General features: G+C 39.3%; 3 protein-coding genes across 3 annotated transcripts; 2 read left to right on the top strand and 1 right to left on the bottom strand.

Annotated features, from left to right (window-relative positions):
- Nucleotides 1–484: 484 nt before the first annotated feature.
- On the bottom strand, nt 485–10,130 carry LOC116314399 (dual specificity protein phosphatase 22-B). Its single transcript, XM_031732404.2, has 7 exons — nt 9,986–10,130; nt 9,798–9,831; nt 7,979–8,061; nt 5,565–5,614; nt 5,203–5,277; nt 4,591–4,762; nt 485–1,549 (listed from the first exon to the last, which is right to left on the bottom strand). Exons 1-7 carry the CDS (start codon nt 10,004–10,006, stop codon nt 1,406–1,408), a joined length of 579 nt encoding a protein of 192 aa, XP_031588264.1. The 5' UTR covers nt 10,007–10,130; the 3' UTR covers nt 485–1,405.
- Nucleotides 10,131–13,488: 3,358 nt separating this feature from the next.
- bphl (biphenyl hydrolase like) lies at nt 13,489–18,083 on the top strand. The gene is made up of 7 exons (XM_031732561.2): nt 13,489–13,928; nt 15,306–15,409; nt 15,585–15,751; nt 17,181–17,334; nt 17,456–17,587; nt 17,708–17,831; nt 17,918–18,083. The coding sequence occupies exons 1-7, from the start codon at nt 13,864–13,866 to the stop codon at nt 18,006–18,008; spliced, it is 837 nt and encodes a 278-aa protein (XP_031588421.1). The 5' UTR covers nt 13,489–13,863; the 3' UTR covers nt 18,009–18,083.
- Nucleotides 18,084–19,039: 956 nt separating this feature from the next.
- psmg4 (proteasome (prosome, macropain) assembly chaperone 4) lies at nt 19,040–24,802 on the top strand. The gene is made up of 3 exons (XM_031732576.2): nt 19,040–19,327; nt 22,321–22,396; nt 24,471–24,802. Exons 1-3 carry the CDS (start codon nt 19,160–19,162, stop codon nt 24,590–24,592), a joined length of 366 nt encoding a protein of 121 aa, XP_031588436.1. The 5' UTR covers nt 19,040–19,159; the 3' UTR covers nt 24,593–24,802.
- Nucleotides 24,803–24,851: the final 49 nt, after the last annotated feature.

Here is a 24,851-nt window from a genome sequence, read left to right as displayed (position 1 = left end):
CATGTACTTCAACACAGGTAACCTCAGTGCTGCTCTACATTTCACATATGGCACTTTTAAACCAACAATATTCAGCCGACAGCTGTAGCTGAACAACTTCTCATGTTGAGGTTTTAAATAATTAAAAAATGAGCATATAAAAGTGACCATGCGCTGTTATATGTTAAGCCACTTGGGGAGGGTTTACGAACACGTTCTAGCTCGTGGACCCCCACTAGGAGCTCTGGGCCCCTTGGTTATTGTAGTTCTGAGTTCCTCTGAGGAGTGGTTTCCACTTTTCAGCTGGTTTCATTTAAATAACTGAAAGAGGCCTGAAGAGGTAGAATTGTGCAATATTTTAAAGGGTAAAGACCTGTGACGCAGAATCTTCTCACCACCAGTTATCTGGTGACCTTTGAGCTGACTGCTACAATGTAGACCACTATACGAAGAAATCAAAACTAATTCAATTACTGTCAATTGAGGTCAGAATTTCATCGTCAGCAGAGATACTTTTCTAAACAATACATGTGATAAACTTCTGTACTTATACTTAAGTCATTTATGACCTTTACCTGGATCTGAACACTGCTTCTATCCAGAAACCATGTCAAAGATGGATTTTAGTCCCTCGTTTTGTTTCTAAAAGGCTTGAAATAACTAAAAAAAAATGAAGATTAATACATTCCTTTGTTGCATTATTACAATCTAAATATTTTCACTTGATGAGTTAAATGTCATCTCAATGCATGCGTAATTAAACAAAATACAAAATGCAAACTAACATGAAAACGTTAACATAAAAACTATACATATATAACTGCATTTCCACAGACTGTGCACACGTTAAACTGCACAAATAAAATCAAATGAAAAGTTTACATTTAGGAAGAACAGCACAATAATTAAAAACAGCACATCTGATATTTTACAGTAAAATAAATTGTTCTTTAGCTCTCACACGGTCACAGAAAGTAATAGTCATTTTTCAAGTACAAGACACAGCATAACATAACTGACGGGGACGGCGGGGTGGGGGGGTGTACAGGAGGAGTATGTGTTCACACTGTGGACTGTATGTACATATATTTCCTTGGTGTCATGCTTGACTGCCCTTGCATGTTGTTTTGACAGTTAGAGGCAAGGACATGACATGACGAAGGGAACTGAAGACGGTGACATAAAATCCCCCCGTCACATGTCTGCTTAGCAACTCCACGCACACGAGACTGAACTTATCATCCTGACACTGAACTTTTTATGAGACAGGTGTTCCTGACGCAGTTTTCTGTGCGAGGTCGCGGGCAAAATGATTTTTAAAATGTGCATCCGGTCTCTGTGGGGTTAAAGGGCCAATCAGAAGCCCGCTGTCCTCGGCCTCTTAAGTTCAGGTGAGAAATGACTGAAGATCCAGAAATGAGTTTCTTTATTTTCTGCTCGTGGCCAGCGCAGGAGGGATGCTGGTTGTCATGGCATCGCTGGTGCTGGATTTCCGGTTTAAAAGGGCCTCGATCTCCTCATCATCACTGAACGTGTTCTTCCCGTACAGCTCCTTCCACCAAGCTCGATACTGCGGGGAGCAGAGTCAAAGACAATGTCTCTGTTTAAGACAGGCACTGGACATGTTTTAAGCCTATCCATCAGACAGTTACTTGAAACAACACCTCACTGCTGTATGAAATCAGCTTACAGGCTGCTGATTGCCTGACACGCATCACTGCACAGCTTACAGATGAAACGCTGCGTTATGTTATAAATTTGGATTCAAAAGTACATGCCTGCATGAATGAAGCCAAAAGTAAAAATATCCACAGACACTAAATACAAATGATATTTCTAATTAAAAATGCAATGATTATAATCATAAAAAATAAATCATGACTCATCCTTTTCTGTTATTCTTGTAATATTTGAGACTGTATGTACTTTTGTACACCTGCATTAGTGAACTGATGAAGTATCAGGCTAATATTTACTATTCATGAATAAATGCACTGTGTTGTATGTATTTTATATATACAATATATTTTAATCATTTGAGGGAACTCATCATAGAGGTGGAGCATCTTCAGTTGTGTTTGTAATAGCAGCACTATTCATTCTTAAGTATTCATTACCATCATGTTGCCTTTTATTGTTTTGTTTTTTTCAGGGGGGGGGGCACTTAAATGTTTCAAGCATGCCCCACAGCCTGTGTTTGTACAATCAAGGCAAGTTTATATGGTTAGGTACAACCTTTTATATTTTTGGACAATCACACCATTTTTGTAGTTTTGCCTCTCCACGCCAGCACAGACGATTTTAAACCAATCGACCGAGATGTGATTAAAGTGCAGACTTTAAGGCTTTTACATTAACTGCTTATGAATTACAAAGCATTTTATACCCAATCCTCCCTTTTTTCAGATGCTCAAATATAATTGGACACTAACATAATTTAAAGTATAAGGATTTTTTTGATACCTTTATGAAAAGCCTTTGCAGCTCATGTCTGCCTGAAGTGTAGAAGCCACGGATATGACATCTCCCTGGAGATGCTCTGTTAGGTCTCTACTGTCACACCTTCTGCTGCTGGTTATTTGTAGGTCTTTGCCTTCAGTTTTGTATTTAATAACTGAAAAGCGTGCTCGTTACCCATTTGCACTGTGAAGTGAACTCTATCAACAGTCACATCGACATTAACCACCGTTTAAACTGGCAGCCATATGTGATGTGGTATGTTCTGAATCATGAACTGTTCTTTTTCTTCTCCTGGTTTCATCTCTCCAAAGAATTTTTTTCTACGGCTGGGCAAGTTTTTCAGATGTCTAATCTGTCGTTATTGTTCTTGAGTGTAACAAGTGGTTTGAGCAGACTGTTCACTTGGAAGCTCTTAAAGACCTCTCATCCACTGAAATCTGCTGCTTTGCCAATTGTCCAATTACTTTTGAGTCTCTGAAAATGGTGTGATGAGTACAAAAATAACTATAGTTTGCAAAGAATTTCTTTTAATCGCCCTGAATTGGAGCTGAAAGTGTCCACTGTTTATGTTAAAATCCAACTTTATGTACGGCACATTTCCTTGCTATTTGAGGTACTTCACATAAAAAAATAAAAGACTTTAAAGTGAAATGAGCAACATAACTGCACCGAAATGCAGTGCATTTTACGGAATTCATGCTAATTTGATTTAGGCTGTTGTGAAACTGAACAGAAAAAGGTGAAGCATAACCAAAAACAGAGCTGAGGTATCAGTCGTAGTAGTAGCAGGGCTCAGTCCCACTGACAAGTTTATGAGAGCTTTTTGGCAGACGTTCTGTGCCCTTTATGCACACTTTCCACAAGTCTGCATTTTTGCTGACTTTGCCCACAGCTCATAGCATCTTGACTTAAACAGGGTTACTGAAAAAAGCAGAAAACAAGCATGTGATGAGCAGCCTCCTAAATGTTCAAAAATGCTACATGATATTTGTTACACACTTGATTTATCATTCATATTTTTAAATGTTTTACTTAATCATTATGTTTTTTGGGGGGGATTTTTAAGTAGAAAACTGATTTGTATTAGAATTTGATCCAAAACATTTTATGGATGAATTCAGTCAAATTTTAACACCCACTTCAAACAGCAATCCCTAGTATGACTGCTCACAGTGCACATACAGCAGGTGAAGTAATTATTTGACACTTATTTCACTCAGTGATGTGTAAATCAATTTCTACCTTTTAAAAAAAAATGTTTTGATATTCTGTCTCGGGCCAAAAATTAGAGACTGTTCGTTTCTTTGTAAGCGAATAAACTAAACCACCAGGGGATCAGTTATTTCATTGTTTCCCCCACTGTAAGCTGGAGTTTTAGGCCCATGTGGCCTGGATCCTTGTCAAGCTGAAGAAGTTTAGATTGAGCACTTTTAAAACTTATTCGAACACATCTGACATCCTTATACACAGATATCATTTTATAATACAGTTCTGCAGCTGTTCTATATTTGTTTTTGGACTGAATACTACAACTGCTCCTTTTCCAATAACTGTCCATGTGGGAAATGCTTTTGGGCCCATGTCGTGTGACATGAAGGTCATTCCATGCAGGAGAGCTGCAGAGTAATCGTCCAGCAGCTGAATAGGATGAGTAGTCTTCACACAGCGGCATGCACTGCTCTCATGCCGCTCATGCACTGCTCTCGTCACAAAACGGTGCCAGCTCTAACAAGAAGAGAGGGTTAAATGGTCCAAGTAAGAGCACAAGGAAAAGTACATGTGAAGCATCTGTTTCTCAGATATGTACTTCTCACACAGGTCCTCAGTCAGGAGCTTTACTAACACCCATGTAAACCAGACTGGGTTGGCTTTTGAAGGGAGTAGTTCACACTGTTGTATGAAAATGTCAGGGTTTTTTGGGTTTTTTTGCAATTTCTCACGTCATAGCCTCCAGCTTTTAGACAAAGAATGCTTTGATGAGCGGTATATTGAGACCATGCTGTACCTGAACTCACAAATTAAACCCACACACTCATCTGTCCAAATGTATTGCATCTTTTAATCCACATAACCGTTTTCAGCTGTCCCAACATAACTGATTTTTTTTTTTTAAATGAATAATCAAAAATGAAATTAATTATGATGACTCACTTCTGTTAGTTCTGTGTTTTCAAACTCCTCCAGCTGTCGCAGGAAGCCCAGGTTGGGCCCCGCACATGGCCTGACTGACCGAACCGCTGCCAGGGACTCTACCCATCCGTGACCCGTCACGGTCATGATGTAGGCCACCACCAGAGTCACGCTGCGGGACACTCCTGCCATACTGAGAACACAGGCCTTCACAGCTCAAAGCAAGATAATCACCTCATATTCAGATTCTCTGCTTTAGTGTACAAAGAAGTGAAACCCCTTCTGTCCCAAAGCTGTGGTTAAATGCCTGATTTTGCATGTTTGATATGAGAAAAGATGAAAGCTATGAAATGTGCAATGAAAGCTTTAACCAAAATTTTTGGCAGACAGCTTCTTTTTGGTGCTAGTGATGTGGTTGAAAATGAGAACGGGGTCGATAAAATATGAGGACCTCCGGTCTGCAATCAAACCCGAAGCAAATTCTCATGATTATGAATAAAAATCTATTAGATCTTAATTTTGAAACTTTTTTACAACATCTCTATGTCAAAATACTTAATATAGTCTACCATATATCGTCACCGAATATAATTTCAGATGACATATAAAACAGGACTGAGGCGTTCCACTCACCAGTGGACGAGGCAGCCTTCTCCTTTCAGTCGGGATTCATGGATGAACATGATGCTGTCTCTGAAGTACTGAATCCTGGTGAAATGAATCACATTCACAAGATATACAATATAGTGAGGATCATGCCTTACAACCTTAAAACTGGATTATTTTTTACATTTATCATAGCTACAGTTTAGTTTGTAGTCTGTAAATAGATCATGTGTTTAATTATTTAAACCAACCTTTTTTAAAAAGATACATTTGGATAAATTTTCTATTTTGCAAGCTGTAATTCATTTCTTTTATTTATAGAAATGTGGCAAAGAGCTCATACATATATGCATGTTTTATATATATTCAACATTTATTCAAGTACTCACAGGTTTTGCTTGGAATGGTCACCAGCAGATATACAAAGGTATGTGATGCCCTGTGGGAGAGGGAGCAGTTTCATTTAATGAAGTGAATAAAAGTTAACATGATAAGAAAAGTCGAGTGCTCAACTATTGAGCAGGGGTCATTTGTTTGAAAACTGGAACTAAACTCACTTCCTGTTTCTCACTTCCTATGGGACAGCCCCTGAAACCTTGCCCCTCTGGCCCTGCCCATGTGGTAGGTCACGACATAACGATGTTTGCTTGTGTTTGTCTCTGTGCTTGTGTGTGTGTGTGTGTGTGTGTGTGTGCTGTGTTGTGCACCTGGCAGCTGATGGTACATGCAGTGGACAGAAACCACCTCGTCCTGGTATGACTGCACCACTGCAAAAACCCCTGAGCCCTCTGGGACAGACCGAGTCCTGGAAGTGCTCCAGACAGGTGAGATTGCACGCACAGAGCCCCGACAAATGCAGACACATTTATAAATACCAATGAAAGTGCACATATTAAAGACGTGCCTAAGGTTTATGAAGGCTAAATTATTATTTCTGATAGAGAGAGTCAGATTATGCAAACAGTTACCGAGAAGTCCTCATATCTTCACACCATCACTCTTAAAGCTCATCATGGCCTTGACTCAGTGGTACTGTTTGTAAAATCATGACTACACTCTAAATCAAAATATATGAAAATTGTGGATAAATGCAGACATTTATTTACTTTACTTGCAAAAGGAATATTTGGGGCTTGGAATTAGTTCCAAAAGATGACCTTTTATTTTGCAGTATGATAATGAGGTTCATATACAGTAAATGGCACATATAGAGACTTGGCCAGATGTAAATGTGTAGACCACATCATCGTTGCAAATTCTACCTTCCTCTCTCAGGAACCATCATGCTGTCTTCCAAGAAATCAATCAGTCCGCGGTTTGACTGTTAGGTATGCAAATAACCCATCCCATCTGGCCACTTGGTCTAAAACAGACCTGAGTCATCATTTTTGCCTCAAAACTCAAAAAGTTGCATCACACATGATTTGGGATGTTTAAAAAAGCAACTGAATAACTGTCGTCGCAGTTCAGAATGAGTCCGTAGGGCCAGACTTCACTTCAGGCCCAAAACCTTGTAAAAGTTTTGGTGGTTGACCAGTTTGAGTAGTGATACTGTAATACAAGTTGCTGTTTCTCTTCACTGTTCAATGAAACATGCTAACATGGATGGAGAAAGTGTAGAGAAATCGCTGAGCACTTTTCATGTTCGCTTTCAACAAGAAAAGATGAAAGTTGTGAAAGCGGACACTGAAGATGGCAAGCGGATTCAAGATTTTCAAGAGACGAGTGCCAGTACGAGGCCGACGGGAGGACGTAATGTATTTAATGGGCTCAGATGAGATCAGCAGACTTAAAGTCAAATCATTCAATCTGTGAATAATTACAGGCTTGTACACATCAAAAGTGTGCATCATTTCATAAACTCTGACTAAAGGTATTGTGTATTTACAGAAAGATACCTCAAAAAAACCTCAAAATAAAACTATTTGTTCAGTAAAACTTACATCTTCAGACATCTTTCATACTTCAATCTATCAGCTACTCGCATTCAGTCACACACACACACAAATACACACAAAAATACCTTTCCTGCTGTTTCATACACAAATTGCCACATCTAAATGCAGCACTGAAAAGCCAGAAACTTTTTTTTGCAAAGTTCCACTTTCAAGACTTTCTGGACCTCAAGCTGCTGAGCTAAAAGCATCTCGTGTGAAAAATACTGTGCAACATCCACTAACCTTGGCTTGCATCTGCCTCACAGCTGCATCAACTGAAAACAGCATTCAGATTTTCATATATATACTAGAATCCCACACAATATCGAGGCCCCACAGTCAATTAGAAAATTGCTTCTCTGCTGAGAACTGGTGAATTCCAGGTCTTATGACTGAATTAAAAAAAAAGAAAGAAAGAAGACACATGTGACTTTCACACTAATTGAAGTGGTCTCTTTCAATAGCCTTTCATAAAGATCTGATGTTGATAATGAATGATCTGATGATCATTCAGCCTTTAAAAACACAAGGTGACCTCAGAAGATTAGAAATGGAATAATTTATTGCTATTAACTGTGTCCGTATGCAGTCAGTCATTTCAAAGCATTTATTTAAAACTTGTTCTGTCTTTTCATAAACTTGTTAAGGTAATATAACTGTATTTGAAGCAGCTCTGTAAACATATTAAGGTGGGAAAGAGGCTCTGGGCTGACAACAATATCTCACAGTTTCAGAATGAGTATTAATCAGCAGGGGGGCACAGCAGCCACGGACGTGCTCAGAGGAGCTTATGTACTTTATGGTTGGGTTAATGTTGAGGTCAGGGGGTCGTGCAATCTGATGCAAGACATTAAAAGAGGCCTCACCTCCAGAACGGGCGCAGCTGTATCATGGATGGACAGGATGTGGGTGATGTTGTGCTGAGCCAGCAGCTCCCTGTCTCGAGCATCTGTGGAACGCAAAGAAAATCGAGAAATACACGATACACCCTGCATCCAATCACCAATCACAGCGTGTGAGCTCCAAACTAAATAAAGCATCTTCTGCCCAACAACAACCCCCCCTCCTGAAGTGACTTCCAAGCAAATGTGGCCTTAAGATTTCAAAGTTTTGCTCTGGTTTTGAACTGAAAGAAAAACCGGAAAACCAGTGTTTCTAAAACAGTCCAACAGCTTGGCCCAAAAGCAAGAAACAGTAATTGTTCTAATCAAATTTTGTTCTTTGAAAGGAAGCCAAATGTTTTCTACCTTGGACAGATGTGCCTTGAGCATTTTTTCTCATGCTTTGCAAGTTTGCAGGATGCTGATTGGGGCCACCTATACAAGAGGAAGATGAGTTTGCACTGAAACCTCCTTAAAGCTAAAATCATTCAGTAATTAAATGTTTTGTCATTGGAACTCTTATTAACTGTAGGACACAACCAACCAATTGCATCATACAGTAAGAAAACACTGTGAGTGGCATCAGTGCACAGAACACTTGCAGAGGAAATACAACCCTAAATCACTGGATGACCACAGCTTCAGTGTTGTGCAACAAGTGCTGCAGTGTGTCATGAGATAAATAGTTTTGTGCAGTGTCAGGCTGCTGATATAACAGTGAAGTGATGAGAGATGATTTTCTGCTTAGGGCTTAGAAGTTGAGTACCACTCAAGGTTTCTAGGTGCTGGCCTAAAACCTGAGTCCTCCCATTCAAAACAGTCAGCTTCCTTCATGAAATATGAAGTTTTTCTTTTTTTTTCCATTGTTAAATATTAGTTCTCAAGGAGAGAAATGTTTCCAGATCTGGTCTCTTCTGATTTCTAAAGTGCTATATTTAAGTGTTATCATCATGGCTACCTTTACTTCTTTTATAAAGTCAGGTTGTTATAAATTCAGAGATCAAGCCTTTAGTAGTCTTGATGCTGATGAGATTGGGACTAAAGATGTGGGATTAAGCAAAAACATAGAAGATGTAATGAACATTGAAGAAGCTAACAGCTTAGTTTAGCAGACTAGCTAAGCTAAGCAGAGTACAGACTAGCTTAGAATAGTAAGAGTAGAACAGCAGTAACAGTAACAGTAGCCTGTAAATATCTAAAAGTAACACTGATGGAACTTTCACAGCCAAAAGCTCCAGCTCACTTTATATGTGCCAAGTCATGTAGATGAATGAAGATCAAAGGCCTGCTTAACATAAAAAGGTGTCACATTTCCTATTTGACAGCAATTCCTTGAACATATCTTATTTCTAAAAAAGAGCTGTCTGCATTTTAAGACGTTTCCTGTGTAGTCATGATTCTTAATGTGTGCAAAGATTAAAAAAAGCAGCCCAACAATTGCATTTGGTGCTTTATGGAAACGTGTGGAATGTAGTTCACACCAAGGGACACCCCCGCGCCATGGGGCATCCCCTCCCACACCACCACTCAAATATTCACATCAGCGCTCAAAGTAATGTTTCCCCCAGCTGCTGGCAGATTTATACCCACTCAGAGGGTAAAAAACACACTTTTTTTTTTGTTAAAATGCAATATTTCAATAGCTCAGCTTTACACTGTGACCTCTCGACTCTATAGAAACTGAGCTCAGTGTAGCATCTCACCACATGCCCCTCCGTATGAGGAACTGAAACAAACTACTACTACATTATCCGGAAAATAAATCAATTTTTTTACACACATGACAAAAGGCACCGCAGCCTACCTTTGATATTTCCAAGATAAAGATCAGGCAGGACCTAAAAACAGTTAGAAATAGAGTAAAATGGAAAATGCAGATTTTAAAGAAAAAACAAGATCTTGATGTTGTTGTTTTTTTCTTTTTTTGGAAAAATATCATGGCAGGCTCTGAAGGTTTGAATGATTTCCTAGATATCGTTGTTGATACTGTACCTTGTTTATTCCGTTACCCATCTCCGCCAAAGGTGTCTAGATAAGCACATTGAATTTAAGAGGAATTTATAACTGGGAGGAAGTCATAACTGGGAGACGCTCAAAGCAGCAACTTAACCCTCTCTAGTCACTAACTGCTACTCGGTTCAAAGGAACCCTGACAACTTTTTAGTTTAACTTAAACTGTCATGAAGACCTCAGCTCGTCCGTGTCCCAGAGTGCCACTTCATTGAGAGTATGTTTTCCTCAGAATGTGACCTTAGCACATGTTTATATTTAGACCAGGCGTCGGTCATGGGACCATGGATAGGCCCATAACAACCAGACAAAGATGGTTGAAGGCCAGAACAGATCCGATGGCCCAGCTATCACTATCTGCTGAGCTGTCAGCACCCTGCTAGGAGCACCTTTGAATGAAGCTCAAAACCTCAAATCAATTATCTGTGTGTTACTGCTGTAAATGAGAGGGCAGCTGTCTTAAAACCAAGATTGCAATCAGGATTCTTTCTCTGTGTATATCCATTCAGTCTCTTTTTCCACTAATATCTGTGACAACCTCAAGCCAGTGTGACACGTTTGTGCCCAAGAATTGCAAACCAGTGTGGCAAAAAAAAATCCCCACAATTTTCTGTTTCCTAAAAACAAGTCGTACTTTTCAAACAGCCAGTTAATGGTAACACTTTCTAATATTTTCTAATAACAGAGCAGCGCTTTTAAACCTAATTTCGTCTTCAATTTCAGAATTCCCCCATTTATGTCTAATTTTGCGCTTCTCAGTGGACATCCTCTTAATTCTAACTCGCTCTGTTCATTTCCAGTAAATCTGGCTACATCTTCAGTGCATCGCTCTGAGCCGATCGAGGTATTTTTAGCCCAGCTTTGTCTTGTGTTCCTCTGTGTGGTTCAGTGTGTGTGTGTGTGAGTGCGTGCGTGTGTGTGTGTGTGTGTGTGTGTGTGTGGCACAGAGACAGGCAGGGGAGAGTGGAGGCGTTTACAAAAATCTGCCTGCTGCCTGCCTCAGAGAACTAGGTGGAACAGCTCATCGGCACCGAAAAGTCAAAACCATTGATAAACAAAACAGCTCACACATTAGAAACCATGATGATACATTAAAAATACACCTTGATCAGAGCCGAGAGAGTGCGCGTCTGTGTGTGTGTGTGGGTGGAGGGGGTGGGAGATTGGGTTTCACAATAAAATTGTCTTTTTAACAAGAAGAAGAGGAGTCTTTCGGGTTTGAGGAAGGTTTGCGCATCAAGCCATCACTTTATCGAAAGCTGTTTTTAGGCTCCAACTTAATACTTACTTTTTAAATTTACTTAATAATTAGTTTGCTTATTAAATTGCTTCTTAATCGTGGGGAAACAAGTTGTTGTGTGTGAAACAGTCTAAAACCTCAAACTATCTCATTTATGGCGAAATAACTGAGAAAATCATCACATTTGAAAAGCTGAAACCACAAGACCTTTGTGTCTTTAGCCACAGGTCTTTGTAGCCACATGCAAGTCTTTCTCTCTGTGGTTGGCTGTGTTGATGTGCTGGCACACCACTTCAGTTTAATATTGCAACAATTATTCCATGAGTTGCTCTAAAATCCTATACAGACATGTATGATCACCAGAGGTTGAAAGCTACTCATTTTGGTGAATTTGTGGCTTGTCCTCTACAGCTACCATGAAGTTTATGGTAGTGGAAATATCTGAGAAATCAAAAAATATTCAACGTCTCCTAAGGATGAATTCCAATAACTTTGGTGCAAAGTTTTCCTCTCCAGAGGGTCAAAGACGTTGCTTCATTCATTCAAGCCAACATCAGATAAGGGGTCTCATACACGTATTCATATTTCCCCGTCAGTCCATCCCCTGACTTTACCTTGAGGTTGACATTTGACAGATATCTGATTACACACCCATGAAATTGTGTGAAATACTCAAGCTCGCTCAAGGATTAATGTAGGCCTTTCATTACATAAACAACAGTAGAAAGATGGCAGGAAATGAGGGGGGAGAGAGCAAGAAGGAAATTGATATGCAACAAAGCTTCCCGTGAAAGGAGTGATTTCAAAGGGCTGTAACACTTCAGATGTCTCACAGGGATTAACCATTCTGAGGTCTTACTGATCCAACACACAGTAAGTTTTGTAATCAAGTAAAAGAGGGTTTTTTTGGTCATATCACATATAAACTCTGGAATATTTCCATATGTAGTGTAATGTTGAGGCTTTATGGTAATTTTTAAGTCTGTCACCTTCCTCAAATAAAGTCCATTAAAAGGCAAAGGATGAAAAAGGAAAGAACGCTTCCTATAAAACAGAAAAGGAAAACCCTGAATGAATTCTGAATGTATATTTTGTCTGGCTTAAAGGGGGGAGTCTTTTTAAAGAAAAGCCTCTTGAAATCTATAACTGCTTATGAAGACAAACTGTACAGAATAGTGCTGAAACCTTTGGAGGTTAATCTTTTAGGGACTGAAGTTAGACATCTGTATCTGTCCACTGTGAGTCTTCTGGCATCAAAATGGTTATTCTATAACGCATAATTCCCACTCATTCTTTTAATATCATAGGAGTGTTTACGCAGTAGTCCAGAAGGAAAGGGGCCCAAAGAAGCTCAAAGCCAAAAGTGTCAATGTGGTGGAGTAAACATTTTTCTTCTGGCAATTTTCATCATGTTTCAGGCGTTGAGACAATATTTGATACAGTTCCATTTTTTGTAGGTTTTTCATAGGTTTCAGTTGTAGGAAAACACCCTTCTGTAAGTATTACAGCACTATGAGCCACTTTATCCACCATCTTGATTAGATTCTAACAGCAGCTTCAAATCACCTCACACAGCTGCTTCTAATACACATGTGGAGGTTTCTGTTGCGGTACGGCTACGTTTTTAAACTGTTATCATCAGAGGAGTTCTTTCTTGTTGTAAAACCTTTACCAATCAGCATGTATATACAGCACAATACCAGCATTTTACAGACAAAACTGACTTCAGAAGTCAGAAAAACCAGAAACAAGTGTTTTATTTCCATTCTCTTCCGCTTATCCGTTCAGGGTCGCAAGGAGGGCTGGAGAATATACCAGCTACCGTAGTACAAACCATAGTTTGTATTTACTTCACTCCACTCGTTAGCTCTAAAAGAAAAAAAAAAAGCTGATTCCAGAGCTGAAAATTAAAGCCAATGTATTCCACATTCTTTATAATGGCCAGCAGGGGGCAACTCCTCTGGTTTCAAAGAGAAAAACTGCCCTGGGCTTTCTTGCATATGTCCTCAGTTCTCAGTCACATAAATCTCTTGTTTGTCACGTCCATTCTCAAAACAACAACGTGGTGATGACTAAAATGATCAGCTTGAAATTTCAAAATAAAGCGTCACCAAACAACTGGGGAAGTCCATCTTTTATATACAGTGTATGGCTTCACCCCACTTCTAAACACACAGCAAAGCCAGTATGAAAGCAGACATGCTCAGCTGATTTCTATTCAAATGAATAACATGCTGATCCATGAGAGGTCATGTTAACAGAAGCCTGTTAAAAATCTGCTCCGCCATTATTTAAGACCTGCAGCCTGAGCTCAGACTGGTGGGTCACCTACTTCACTCCAGTGAGCCTGACATGTCAGAGTGAAGACGGAAAACTACAGTTTTCAGATCAGCTTGTGATTTTGGATTCGCCTTCGTACTTTCGCCTGAAAATATTTCACTGGATAAACGGCGACGTTGAAAGTGCCACACTGATCCCAGCACTTCCTTTAAAAACAAACTCGCAGGGGTGGAACGTGTGGACTTTGGTCCACTTCGGAGAGAGACTGTACAATTTTTAACCAGCCAAATCAAACCTGCAGACTGACCGAGGACGTGCTGAGTGTGCGCACCGATCATACATGGCGCTGTTTTTACTCGGGAGACGTGGCTTTCAGAGAGCCATGACAGCGATCCGGCAGTACTGGTAACAGTTCTTACTGTCTTCATACTGTGTGCACTGTGAAATGACACGCACGACTCTTCAAAGACAAACTGCACAGAGCTGCAGAGACCACGCAGGAAATGTGTTGGGTTTTCTTGCAGTCGTAGGTTTGTTTGATTCCAGTCCACTAGATGGTGTAGTATGCCCACTCACTGCAACGTAGTGCTTATGAACCAACTGTGATATTACGACGATATCGATGTTAGATATACATATAAAAAACTCAAGTTACAGCCAGTTACATTTAATGCGAGTTTAATGTCTGTATTCGTCTTCATCATAGCCATACTGTTTCCATTATCTGTCACAAATATTATATAAACATAATATTCTAACACCTTTTAATGTCGTTTATTATACTTTGCAAATATTTTAAATGCAAAAAAGGGTGCTAAATTATTATATTATATTATATTATATTATATTGTCGATCTGGTGAATAACTGTTAGGGATGTTTTTGTTTAATAGCAAATAATAACAATAATGTCCTTTTTCATCCTTTGCCTGTCTTTCAAATTAAAGCTAAACAAACACCTTGCTTGTAGATGGATAATATTTAAAATAATCTCCTCGTCATTTAATGCATAAAGTATTTGGCTCGATGCTTTTGCAGGAGTAAATCATGACACTATAGATGTGTTAGACTGCAAAACATTACCTTTAAAAAGATTACTGCGGGTTTTTTGTTTGTTTTTGTTTTGTTGTTTTTTAAAGGATGGAGAAATATCACAGTCACGCATATAAATATATGACTGGGGTCACGTGATGGTAAATAACTACCAGCAACTATGAGCTCTTGCAAACATACACTTGCCATCTCTGAACATCACGTCATTTGACAGTAGGCTAGTTTTATTCAGCAAATGAATAATTGCTGCTTCTGAACTGCTTATAATCAAAACTCATATGAGTTCATGTACACCTTTTGTTTTATTCAAGTACCGTGTTGGCGCACTTTACTCGGAGCCTTTGATTTTCACAGCTTTGAAATGTGTTCAGCAGTAATGTAGGTAGAAACTTTGCATTTCTAGTTCATCCCAGCAAAATAGCTTTAATAGTACACAGAGACCAAGAGTAAGACAGTGCCATACATCAGCATTCTAAATCTACAGGAACAGCTGCTGTCGCTGAGGGTTAAGCTGAACAGTGGTTCCACTTTTCAAACCTGCTTTTAAGGCCCCACGAAACCCAAGATTCTTCTATTCCCATCAAAGTTGGACAATGTGATTGCTGTAATTGTCCTAACAAAGGACGGCTTTGTTATCTTTGGTTGTAACATTCAAAGTAACTATTCTACCTTATTCTGCTACCCTCCGCTCATTTTGACTACCACCGTCTCCCCGTGTGTTTCCCTGCAGCACTTCAGTGGCCTCAGGCAAGAAGCCTGTTAATGGAGTGAATCTGTACTATGAGCAGACAGGCAGAGGAAAACATGCTGTGCTGTTGCTTCCTGGCGCTCTGGGTAAATAAAAGCACACGCCTCCTTTTAATGTAGAAGAAAAGTTTGGCTATATGTGAAGACATCAAAATCTTTTTCTATACTCAAAATATCTCTGTTGCAAGAATAACATATCCTTCAGTACAGTTTGATTAAGTCCTTTAAGCATCTAAAAAAAGTGTTATGTTTTCTACTGCAGGAAGCGCAAAGACGGATTTTGGTGCTCAGCTTAAGTCTCTGAGCAAAGAACGCTTCACTGTAGTTGGCTGGGATCCCCGTGGGTATGGACAATCCCGTCCCCCAGACAGAGACTTCCCCCCTGACTTTTTTGAGAGGGATGCGAAGGATGCAGTTGATCTTATGAAGGTTTGCTGATAAACTCAGGGTGAAAATGATTACCAATCTGACCCGTACAGTTTCCCGAGAAGCCCCTTCTCTGGGGGGCATGTGAAAGAAAGGAACATATGGGGACTGATGAACTTCATGCTCAGTTCAGCGTGTAGTAAAATAATAAAGGTCTAGAATTCATTCAAAATGGAAAATAAGTTAAATTCTGCAATCCAAAACCTGCTCAATTTTACTACAGTCTAATATCTGGATAAATATTAGAAAGCAATACGAATCCTAATATATTTTTTTAACCACAGATCGAGTTTTACCATTTATGGAAACTCCCATAACAAAACAGATAATGTACTGGCAGGAAATTACCTTTAAAAAATTACCTGGACCTTTTCTTTTTGTTCTTTTTCTTCTTTCCTTTTTGTTTTGTTTTTTTTACGCAGTTTTATAAGAGAAAGTGTTTAAAGCACAATTAATAAATTAGTATATACAGTCTGTGTATATGCCTCCTCTATTCTCTGCTTTGTGTTCTGATCAAAATTTAGGCAACCCTGACTTAAATGATGTCTAATCCACCTTCCGATTCTAATACTGAGACATGTTATTTTCATACGCCAATATTAAAATTCCTGGTTTATGAAGCTATATCCTTCTTTTACCCTTCAGTAATGAACATGACAAAAAGCCCCAGTCTGGGGTTTTATAGTTTCCGGTATGAGGCTACAAACAAATCCCCCTCCTTTCAGTACTTCTGCAATATTTTGTATGCCAATCAAATTGCTTTTTAACCATCATCATAACTCTTATGCAAATATACATTTCGAAATCACTGGCAACCTATGAGCTACACGTGCAGTATGTGAAATTAGATGGGTGCAGAATCCAACACAGCTGTTGTGTGTTGATAAGCTTTAATAATATTTTAATATTCTCTTTGATTTTTCTCTTTGATCTTGTTATTGTATACTATATGTTCCAATAGTGGATGCTCATATTACACACAGCCAAAGTTGTGAAAAAGATTGTAAATACTAGATGCGTATAAGTAATCTTCACAGGCACATTATTCTGGCCCCGCCTACCTGTTATTCAAATTTGAGAGATGATTCAAAACAGAAAATTTAAAGGCCACCCCCACCCCCCACCACCAACCCTTTTCATGCTTCACTGTTCAAAATGTCTTAGAACTGTGAATCATTCAGGAAGGATTCTGTCAGATAGGTTTCTCACAATATCTGTACATTCAGAAGCATGAAGACTAATTTTTTTCTGCATTATTTTCTGCATTTCAAATGCAATCTGGTTTATATATCACAATTCATACACAGATAAAAGTACAATTCAGGGCCCCTGTCTAGTCTTGCGGTTAAAAAAGAAAGTTTTTGCATTTTTTACAACAGCAAGTTGTGTTACCGCTTTGACACAACCTACTTTTTTATGATTTCTTTGGCAGACACTGGGATTCAGCAAGTTCTCCCTGCTCGGGTGGAGTGATGGGGGAATCACCGCTCTGGTTGCAGCCGCAAGGAACCCCGATTTGATCAAGAAGATGGTTGTGTGGGGAGCCAATGCTTTTGTTTCCCAGCATGACCTCAAGCTTTACAATGGTGCGTCACTTTTCATTGCCTTGGACAAGTGGCAAGTTATTCGAGCTACAAACTGGCTTTCATTTGAATATGTGCGTGTTGTGTGTTTGTGTGTGAACGGTTATGTTGTGGGAACACTCAGAGGTGCGTGATGTCTCCAAATGGAGTGCGAGGATGAGGCAACCCATGGAGGAGGTGTATGGGGAGCAAGTCTTTGCTAAACTGTGGGAGGCCTGGGTGGATGGAATCGCACAGTTTGCCCACAGACCAGAAGGTGATGGCTCTGTGCTGCTGCAGGCACACTAGACAATCTGAAAAGATACTTGTTAAATTTGTCTCTTGCTAATGCATAACAGCAGATAATCTGAATGTTTCCTTTTTGCTCTCTGGTTAGGAAGCATCTGCATGGAACTTCTGCCCCTGATCAGCTGTCCAACCCTCATCATCCATGGAGAGAAAGACCCCATGGTGCCAATTCTCCACCCTGAGTACCTCCTCAAACACATCAAAGGTTCACGGTGAGAATGCACAATAATATTACCACAAATTGATGAATTTCACTTTTAGGTACAAGCTAAATCAAGATTTTCATCCCCAAATCTAGAGTGCATTTAATGGCAGAGGGGAAACACAACCTCCACCTGCGGTATGCTGATGAATTCAACAAACTAGTGGAAGACTTTCTTGAAGAGTGAAACCATGGCTTCATTATTCGATTGTGTAGCAAAAGAGTTGGTGTTACTTACTTTAAAAATAAAATGTAGAATGTGGATTGTAATGTTACTTTGATTACTTTTTATGAAGCAATCTTCATTTGGAATGTTAGATTTAACAAAAATATAGAAATATGCGAAACAGCTTTTTACATTAATTAAAGTTACAATTTAATGTAAATAAATTTCATTTGTAACAAACTCTGGGATCTATCCAGCTATAGACCTGTGACAAGTGTCTTTAACAGGATGCTCTGGAGCAAAGTTTACTAAAAATGTATCAAGGGCTCAGCAGGCCAGAGGCTTTATTGGAAGAGGAGAAACATTACTACCATCTCTAACTGCAATATCGTACATTTATTTGACAAGGAAAGCCCAAAGTGTCACCTTCAAGGGCTGAAGCAAAACTTCAGTGAATCCGGTGGTAAAATCCCAGAGGCTCCAGTGTTAAAATGCTTAAGCTCACAGCAAAATAAAGATGTTTACAGTCCGGTACAAGAAAACGTTTTGGCCACTATAGCTCTATCTGACAAATAATAGGAGCTGCTGTGAAGTACTGGCTGTCCAAGAGGTTTGTGCTGTGAAGTGTTGGTGAGTGGGATTTTAATTGTTTTATTTATTTTTGACTTGTCATTCATTAGCAGGCAGCGTGGCAACCATACAGTTTATGGCTGCAGACTGCTAGCCTTAGCTAAAATCATAGCATACTTCCGTCTCTACTAAATATGGTCACCTTTGGCTTCTAAAACCCAACATGGCTTTTTGGACAAATGGAGGACGTCATTGGCATCTTTTATACAGTCTATGACACAGCCCAATTAGTCTATTGCACAAGAATAAAATATTTACCAATAAAAACTCTTATAAAGTCTCTGGTATTTCATAGAGGGTGCCACTGTAAGAAAGTGTCATTAACAGCTAATATATGTGTCTTAATTCACACTGAATGTGTAATATAGGGATCTATTGCGGCACCAAGATCAGTTGTGCTGGATTCTCACTCTCCAGCATCGATGATCGATTGCTTTGGCCTGCCTTTTTTGTTAAACCAGGAAGTATTCCATGCTGTTTATAGTTAAGCTAACGCGGACTTTAGATGTTCATCCAATAAAGAGTGAAACAAAAGTGGCAAAATGCAGAACGGTGCGGAATTTGAGGGAATTTCCGTTCACAATTTCTCTGAAAAGATTCTGGAGCAGGTGGTACACTTTCACGTCATGAAGCTCAGCGGCGGGTTTTTCCTTTGGGTCGGTTCGGCTCCGGTTCTGTCCAACTTAGCAGTGTCGATGAGCAGCAAATATGTAAGTACCGCACAGCACACCTTCATTCACTAAGTACTGGTAAGCCGTTTTCCAGAAATAAAGAATATTGGGTATATTCGTCGGGTGAAGAATAAGAAACTCGGTATTTAAAAGCGCAGGTCTTCATTTTTTTAGGATGATTTTCAAAATAAACGTTTTTCGTAAAGAATATATACGTTAAAATTAATAAAATATTGTTTTTTTTAAATCTTATTTTGCTGGGCTTTTCCTAAATTTATGTTTAAAAAATTAATGGTTTTTTTTATTAATTTGGCGGTGTAAATGAAACAATTCCTCAGCATTTTTTGGTCTTTTGAAAATGAAATGTTGTACGGCTCCACTTTTTTATTTATATGTTGTAAACAAAATACTTGAACTTCTTTGGGCTGAACAAAACATTTGTTACCAGTTAGCCTCCTACTTAGATGGCTGCAGTTGATTTATTTATTTTCTTATATTGTATGTAATATGACATGGGGGATCATTTTATCCACCTTGTCCTGGCTACGTAGCAGAAGAGGGAAATGAGGAAACTAATTCTTTTTGTTCTGGATCGGTTTTATTCTGTTGTTTATATCCATATTCGTTCATAGTTGTACTTTTGGACTCTACTATAGTTGCGTTGCTTTTGTGACGGCCTTTTTGTATACTCTTGCAGAGACTCAATGGTGGAGAGTCCTTGAGTTGATTGGGTTACACCTGGGTAGAGCCTTGCAGTAGGTTTAAGTAGGCCGACACTAACAAGCTTACCCCCCACTTCTAGGAATGGCAACATTAACACACATCTCTTCCAATCAACCATGCATATTTGCTGTTTATCTTATACTGGGTCTCAGTGCAGCCATTCAGTTCATTCCCTGTCTGTAACATCATCCCTTAGGAAACAGAAGAGCAAATAATCGGGCGGGACTTGTGTCTGAGTTGACCATATTAGGGGTGTCCATCCTCAGTGACATCATCCAGAGCCAAGAGTACAAGAAAACTGCCTAAAGAGAGCATTTTGAGCAGTCTGTAGCCTGAGCTCTTGGCTCACAGGGATTACATTTACAAATATTGACTACATTTTTTTGTTGGTTGACTAATATGATGATCCAGTATTTTACATTATACAGGGAGTGCAGAATTATTAGGCAAATGAGTATTTTGTCCACATCATCCTCTTCATGCATGTTGTCTTACTCCAAGCTGTATAGGCTCGAAAGCCTACTACCAATTAAGCATATTAGGTGATGTGCATCTCTGTAATGAGAAGGGTGTGGTCTAATGACATCAACACCCTATATCAGGTGTGCATAATTATTAGGCAACTTCCTTTCCTTTGGCAAAATGGGTCAAAAGAAGGACTTGACAGGCTCAGAAAAGTCAAAAATAGTGAGATATCTTGCAGAGGGATGCAGCAGTCTTAAAATTGCAAAGCTTCTGAAGCGTGATCATCGAACAATCAAGCGTTTCATTCAAAATAGTCAACAGGGTCATAGCAAGAAGCGTGTGGAAAAACCAAGGCGCAAAATAACTGCCCATGAACTGAGAAAAGTCAAGCGTGCAGCTGCCAAGATGCCACTTGCCACCAGTTTGGCCATATTTCAGAGCTGCAACATCACTGGAGTGCCCAAAAGCACAAGGTGTGCAATACTCAGAGACATGGCCAAGGTAAGAAAGGTTGAAAGACGACCACCACTGAACAAGACACACAAGCTGAAATGTCAAGACTGGGCCAAGAAATATCTCAAGACTGATTTTTCTAAGGTTTTATGGACTGATGAAATGAGAGTGAGTCTTGATGGGCCAGATGGATGGGCCCGTGGCTGGATTGGTAAAGGGCAGAGAGCTCCAGTCCGACTCAGACGCCAGCAAGGTGGAGGTGGAGTACTGGTTTGGGCTGGTATCATCAAAGATGAGCTTGTGGGGCCTTTTCGGGTTGAGGATGGAGTCAAGCTCAACTCCCAGTCCTACTGCCAGTTTCTGGAAGACACCTTCTTCAAGCAGTGGTACAGGAAGAAGTCTGCATCCTTCAAGAAAAACATGATTTTCATGCAGGACAATGCTCCATCACATGCGTCCCAAGTACTCCACAGCGTGGCTGGCAAGAAAGGGTATAAAAGAAGAAAAACTAATGACATGGCCTCCTTGTTCACCTGATCTGAACCCCATTGAGAACCTGTGGTCCATCATCAAATGTGAGATTTACAAGGAGGGAAAACAGTACACCTCTCTGAACAGTGTCTGGGAGGCTGTGGTTGCTGCTGCACGCAATGTTGATGGTGAACAGATGAAAACACTGACAGAATCCATGGATGGCAGGCTTTTGAGTGTCCTTGCAAAGAAAGGTGGCTATATTGGTCGCTGATTTGTTTTTGTTTTGTTTTTGAATGTCAGAGATGTATATTTGTGAATGTGGAGATGTTATATTGGTTTCACTGGTAAAAATAAATAATTGAAATGGGTATATATTTGTTTTTTGTTTAGTTGCCTAATAATTATGCACAGTAATAGTCACCTGCACACACAGATATCCCCCTAAAATAGCTAAAACTAACAACAAACTAAAAACTACTTCTAAAAACATTCAGCTTTGATATTAATGAGTTTTTTGGGTTCATTGAGAACATGGTTGTTGTTCAATAATAAAATTATTCCTCAAAAATACAACTTGCCTAATAATTCTGCACTCCCTGTATACTGTATATAGACTGAAAAAATGGAAAAGCATTGTAGTACTCCTTTGTCATATATATCTTTGTCATATGTATATATGTGTGTTTGTGTGTGTGTGTGTGTATATATATGTATATATATATATATATATATATATATATATATATGTATGTAGTGTGTGTATGTCAGAGTGAGAAAGCGAGTCTTGTGAAGATTAAAAGTGTTTCTCTATTTCCCTGAGTTTAAAAAAAAATGACCTAGGCCTATAAACAGGTATTAAGTCACTTACATGTTAATTTGGAAAGGGAAGCTAACAGCTTATATGCTTTTGTCTGCAGGATTCAATGCCATTATCTACATTAGTTATGGGAGACCCATCCAACACAGCACCAAATTCTTTGGCACAAAGATTAGGTAATGTGTAACACTAGTTTGCAGTATGTGTTGTATGTAGGAGATGGCTACAGCAAAGTCATAAAATGCTCATTTAAGTTGCCATGTGCTTCTTAATTGTGGATTTCTATTATATGTTAGAATTTTACCATTGATGTAATTTTGAACCCAGAGTCACTGGCATGCTTTTTTTCTTGCATGTGTTTTTGGTGTCTACTTGACCTTCCTTCCTGAGAGTCAGCAGGGAGAATTGAAACTTGAGTAGAGTGATGCTTCAAAGTAGCATATCTGTGTTTGGAGTATTCAGAGTGTGTGTTAGTACAATAACTAGTGTAACCGTGAAACGATAGGTTTGAAATCAAAAGTGATTCTGATATTGCAGTTAATTACAGAAGCAAGGCAAGTCTCAAATCTCCACAAGTTCTATCGTCAGACTTAATTACAGGTGGCTTGGAGAAGTGTTTCAGACCTCTGATATGCTGTGGAGTGTAAAATGATACACTACATTTAACTTGGTCCAAAACACAGCAGCAAAGAATAGCCATTTATCTTGGTTTTGTGAAAATACTTGGCCAATCTCAGTGTCCACTATAAAGTGATGTCCACACTGGAAGACACTATGAAATATATAAATAAAATGGTAAATGGCCTGTATTTGTGTAGCGCTTTACTAGTCCCTAAGGACCCCAAAGCGCTTTACACATCCAGTCATCCACCCATTCACACACAGGTGATGGCAAGCTACTACAAATATCACTGAAACTCAGCAGCTTGCAACAGGTGAAACACTGACAATGTTAAGTGAGTAGGAGGCAAGTAACCTATTTCAGTTTTGAGGTGAGTGGTTAATGCAACTACCAGTGTGAACAAAGGACTGCTGGTTGACTGTTGACTCAGTGTCAACTGAGTGTTGACTCATTAGCAGTGTACCTACACAACAAGAACCTGGTATGCTAACCAATGTTGTAGTATCTATTTCTGGAAATGTACAGGGTGATGCAGAGGGCAATTGTAAGGCTGAACGTGGACGTCTTTTTACCTGCCAGTTCATGACTGGGTAGAATTTTCTGTGGAGACTCAATTCTACAATAAGCCAACTTTGTTTATACACATGCCTAATGCAAAGTCTACAGGGATGATTACTCATCCATGGTGTCTTTACCACATAATGTTGCCTTGACAACTAAACAGGAAACATGGGATTTTTTTTTCTCACCCACAGCCAATGAAATTAAGGAACTGACTGGCTGATGCATGCTTGTATATCTACTGTGTGTTTTATCTACCCGGTACTTTTGGCATCTCCATCAACCCCATTGTTTAATGTCATAGTACTACTTATAAACAGGGAGATCACCACAGCAGATGGCTGCACATTTGGAATTTTTTTTAAAGACTAGATTCCCTTTGCAATGCAACCCCTGACATATTTGTGCTTCCTCCTGGGATTAAACCAGGGATCGTTTGAATGTGTAAACTACTACACTATAAGCTAAACTACACCAAATTCCAGGTTCCCTGTGTCCCTTTTTTAGTGAATGATATCCTTTATTCTCGGGAGCCACTTCAGTCTCTTAAAGTTAGAAATGTTTAACTCAGGACCCGCTCGCTTCTCATAGCCAGCCCCTATTTTATCGTTGTCAGTTAAGTCAGTGAATGTCACTGACTTTCTTTTGCCACAGGTGTGGATGACCCTTTAGGCAAAGTCTGCAGGAATGCAGAACTATAAAATATGTGCATAAAGAGCTCTAATTGTCTGCCAGGGAGTCCTTGTGACAGTAGGACAGTCCTTATAGGTGTGTTATAGTTCCATATCAAACTGAGCAGAAGTCGGGTTTCCCGAAAACAATTTTGTGACTATTCAGACTCAGTACACATGTTGTTCAGGCAAACTGTAGCCAGACCTCAGAGAACAATAACGGGAATTAAATTGTCCTTGATGTGTTCATGTCTGCAACAATATAACTGATTGTTAAGTCCTTGTGGACTTTGCAGCTACGTGCTATTAGAGTTGGGCCACTGCTGACCTTAATTTATTTTGACCAGTTTTGTGTGAACAAAAAGTTAACTAATGTTGTGTCTCTCCATTTTTCAGCAAAGAAGACCAAAAAACAAGTATTTGTCAGTTACAGTCTTCCAATGACAGATTCCAGCCTCAGTCTCTTGGTGGAGAACAGGATCAAAAAGGAGCTGGAGCTGCACCCTGAGCATTTTTGAGCACATGTGACCCTTTGTAGGAGGAGAACAGCAGTGTAATACCGGAGTCATACTCAAATGCAATAATCAGGACAAACGGCCACATCAAGTGTTCTTTTATTGACAATAAATTAAGTAGTTTATTATCAAAACATGTACTATAGGCCTGTGGCTTTGTCTGTTTGTTTGTTTTTTACAAATGCATATTAAAAAAATAACACTTAGAAAACAGCATTAGTGGTTGAGTTTTGTTTTTTTTTTTTCCTTCGGTTTTCTTAGA

The sequence above is a fragment of the Oreochromis aureus genome, linkage group 17 (assembly GCF_013358895.1).
Source record: "Oreochromis aureus strain Israel breed Guangdong linkage group 17, ZZ_aureus, whole genome shotgun sequence".
NCBI lineage: Eukaryota > Metazoa > Chordata > Actinopteri > Cichliformes > Cichlidae > Oreochromis > Oreochromis aureus.
This window is presented reverse-complemented; position numbering and strand designations above follow the sequence as displayed.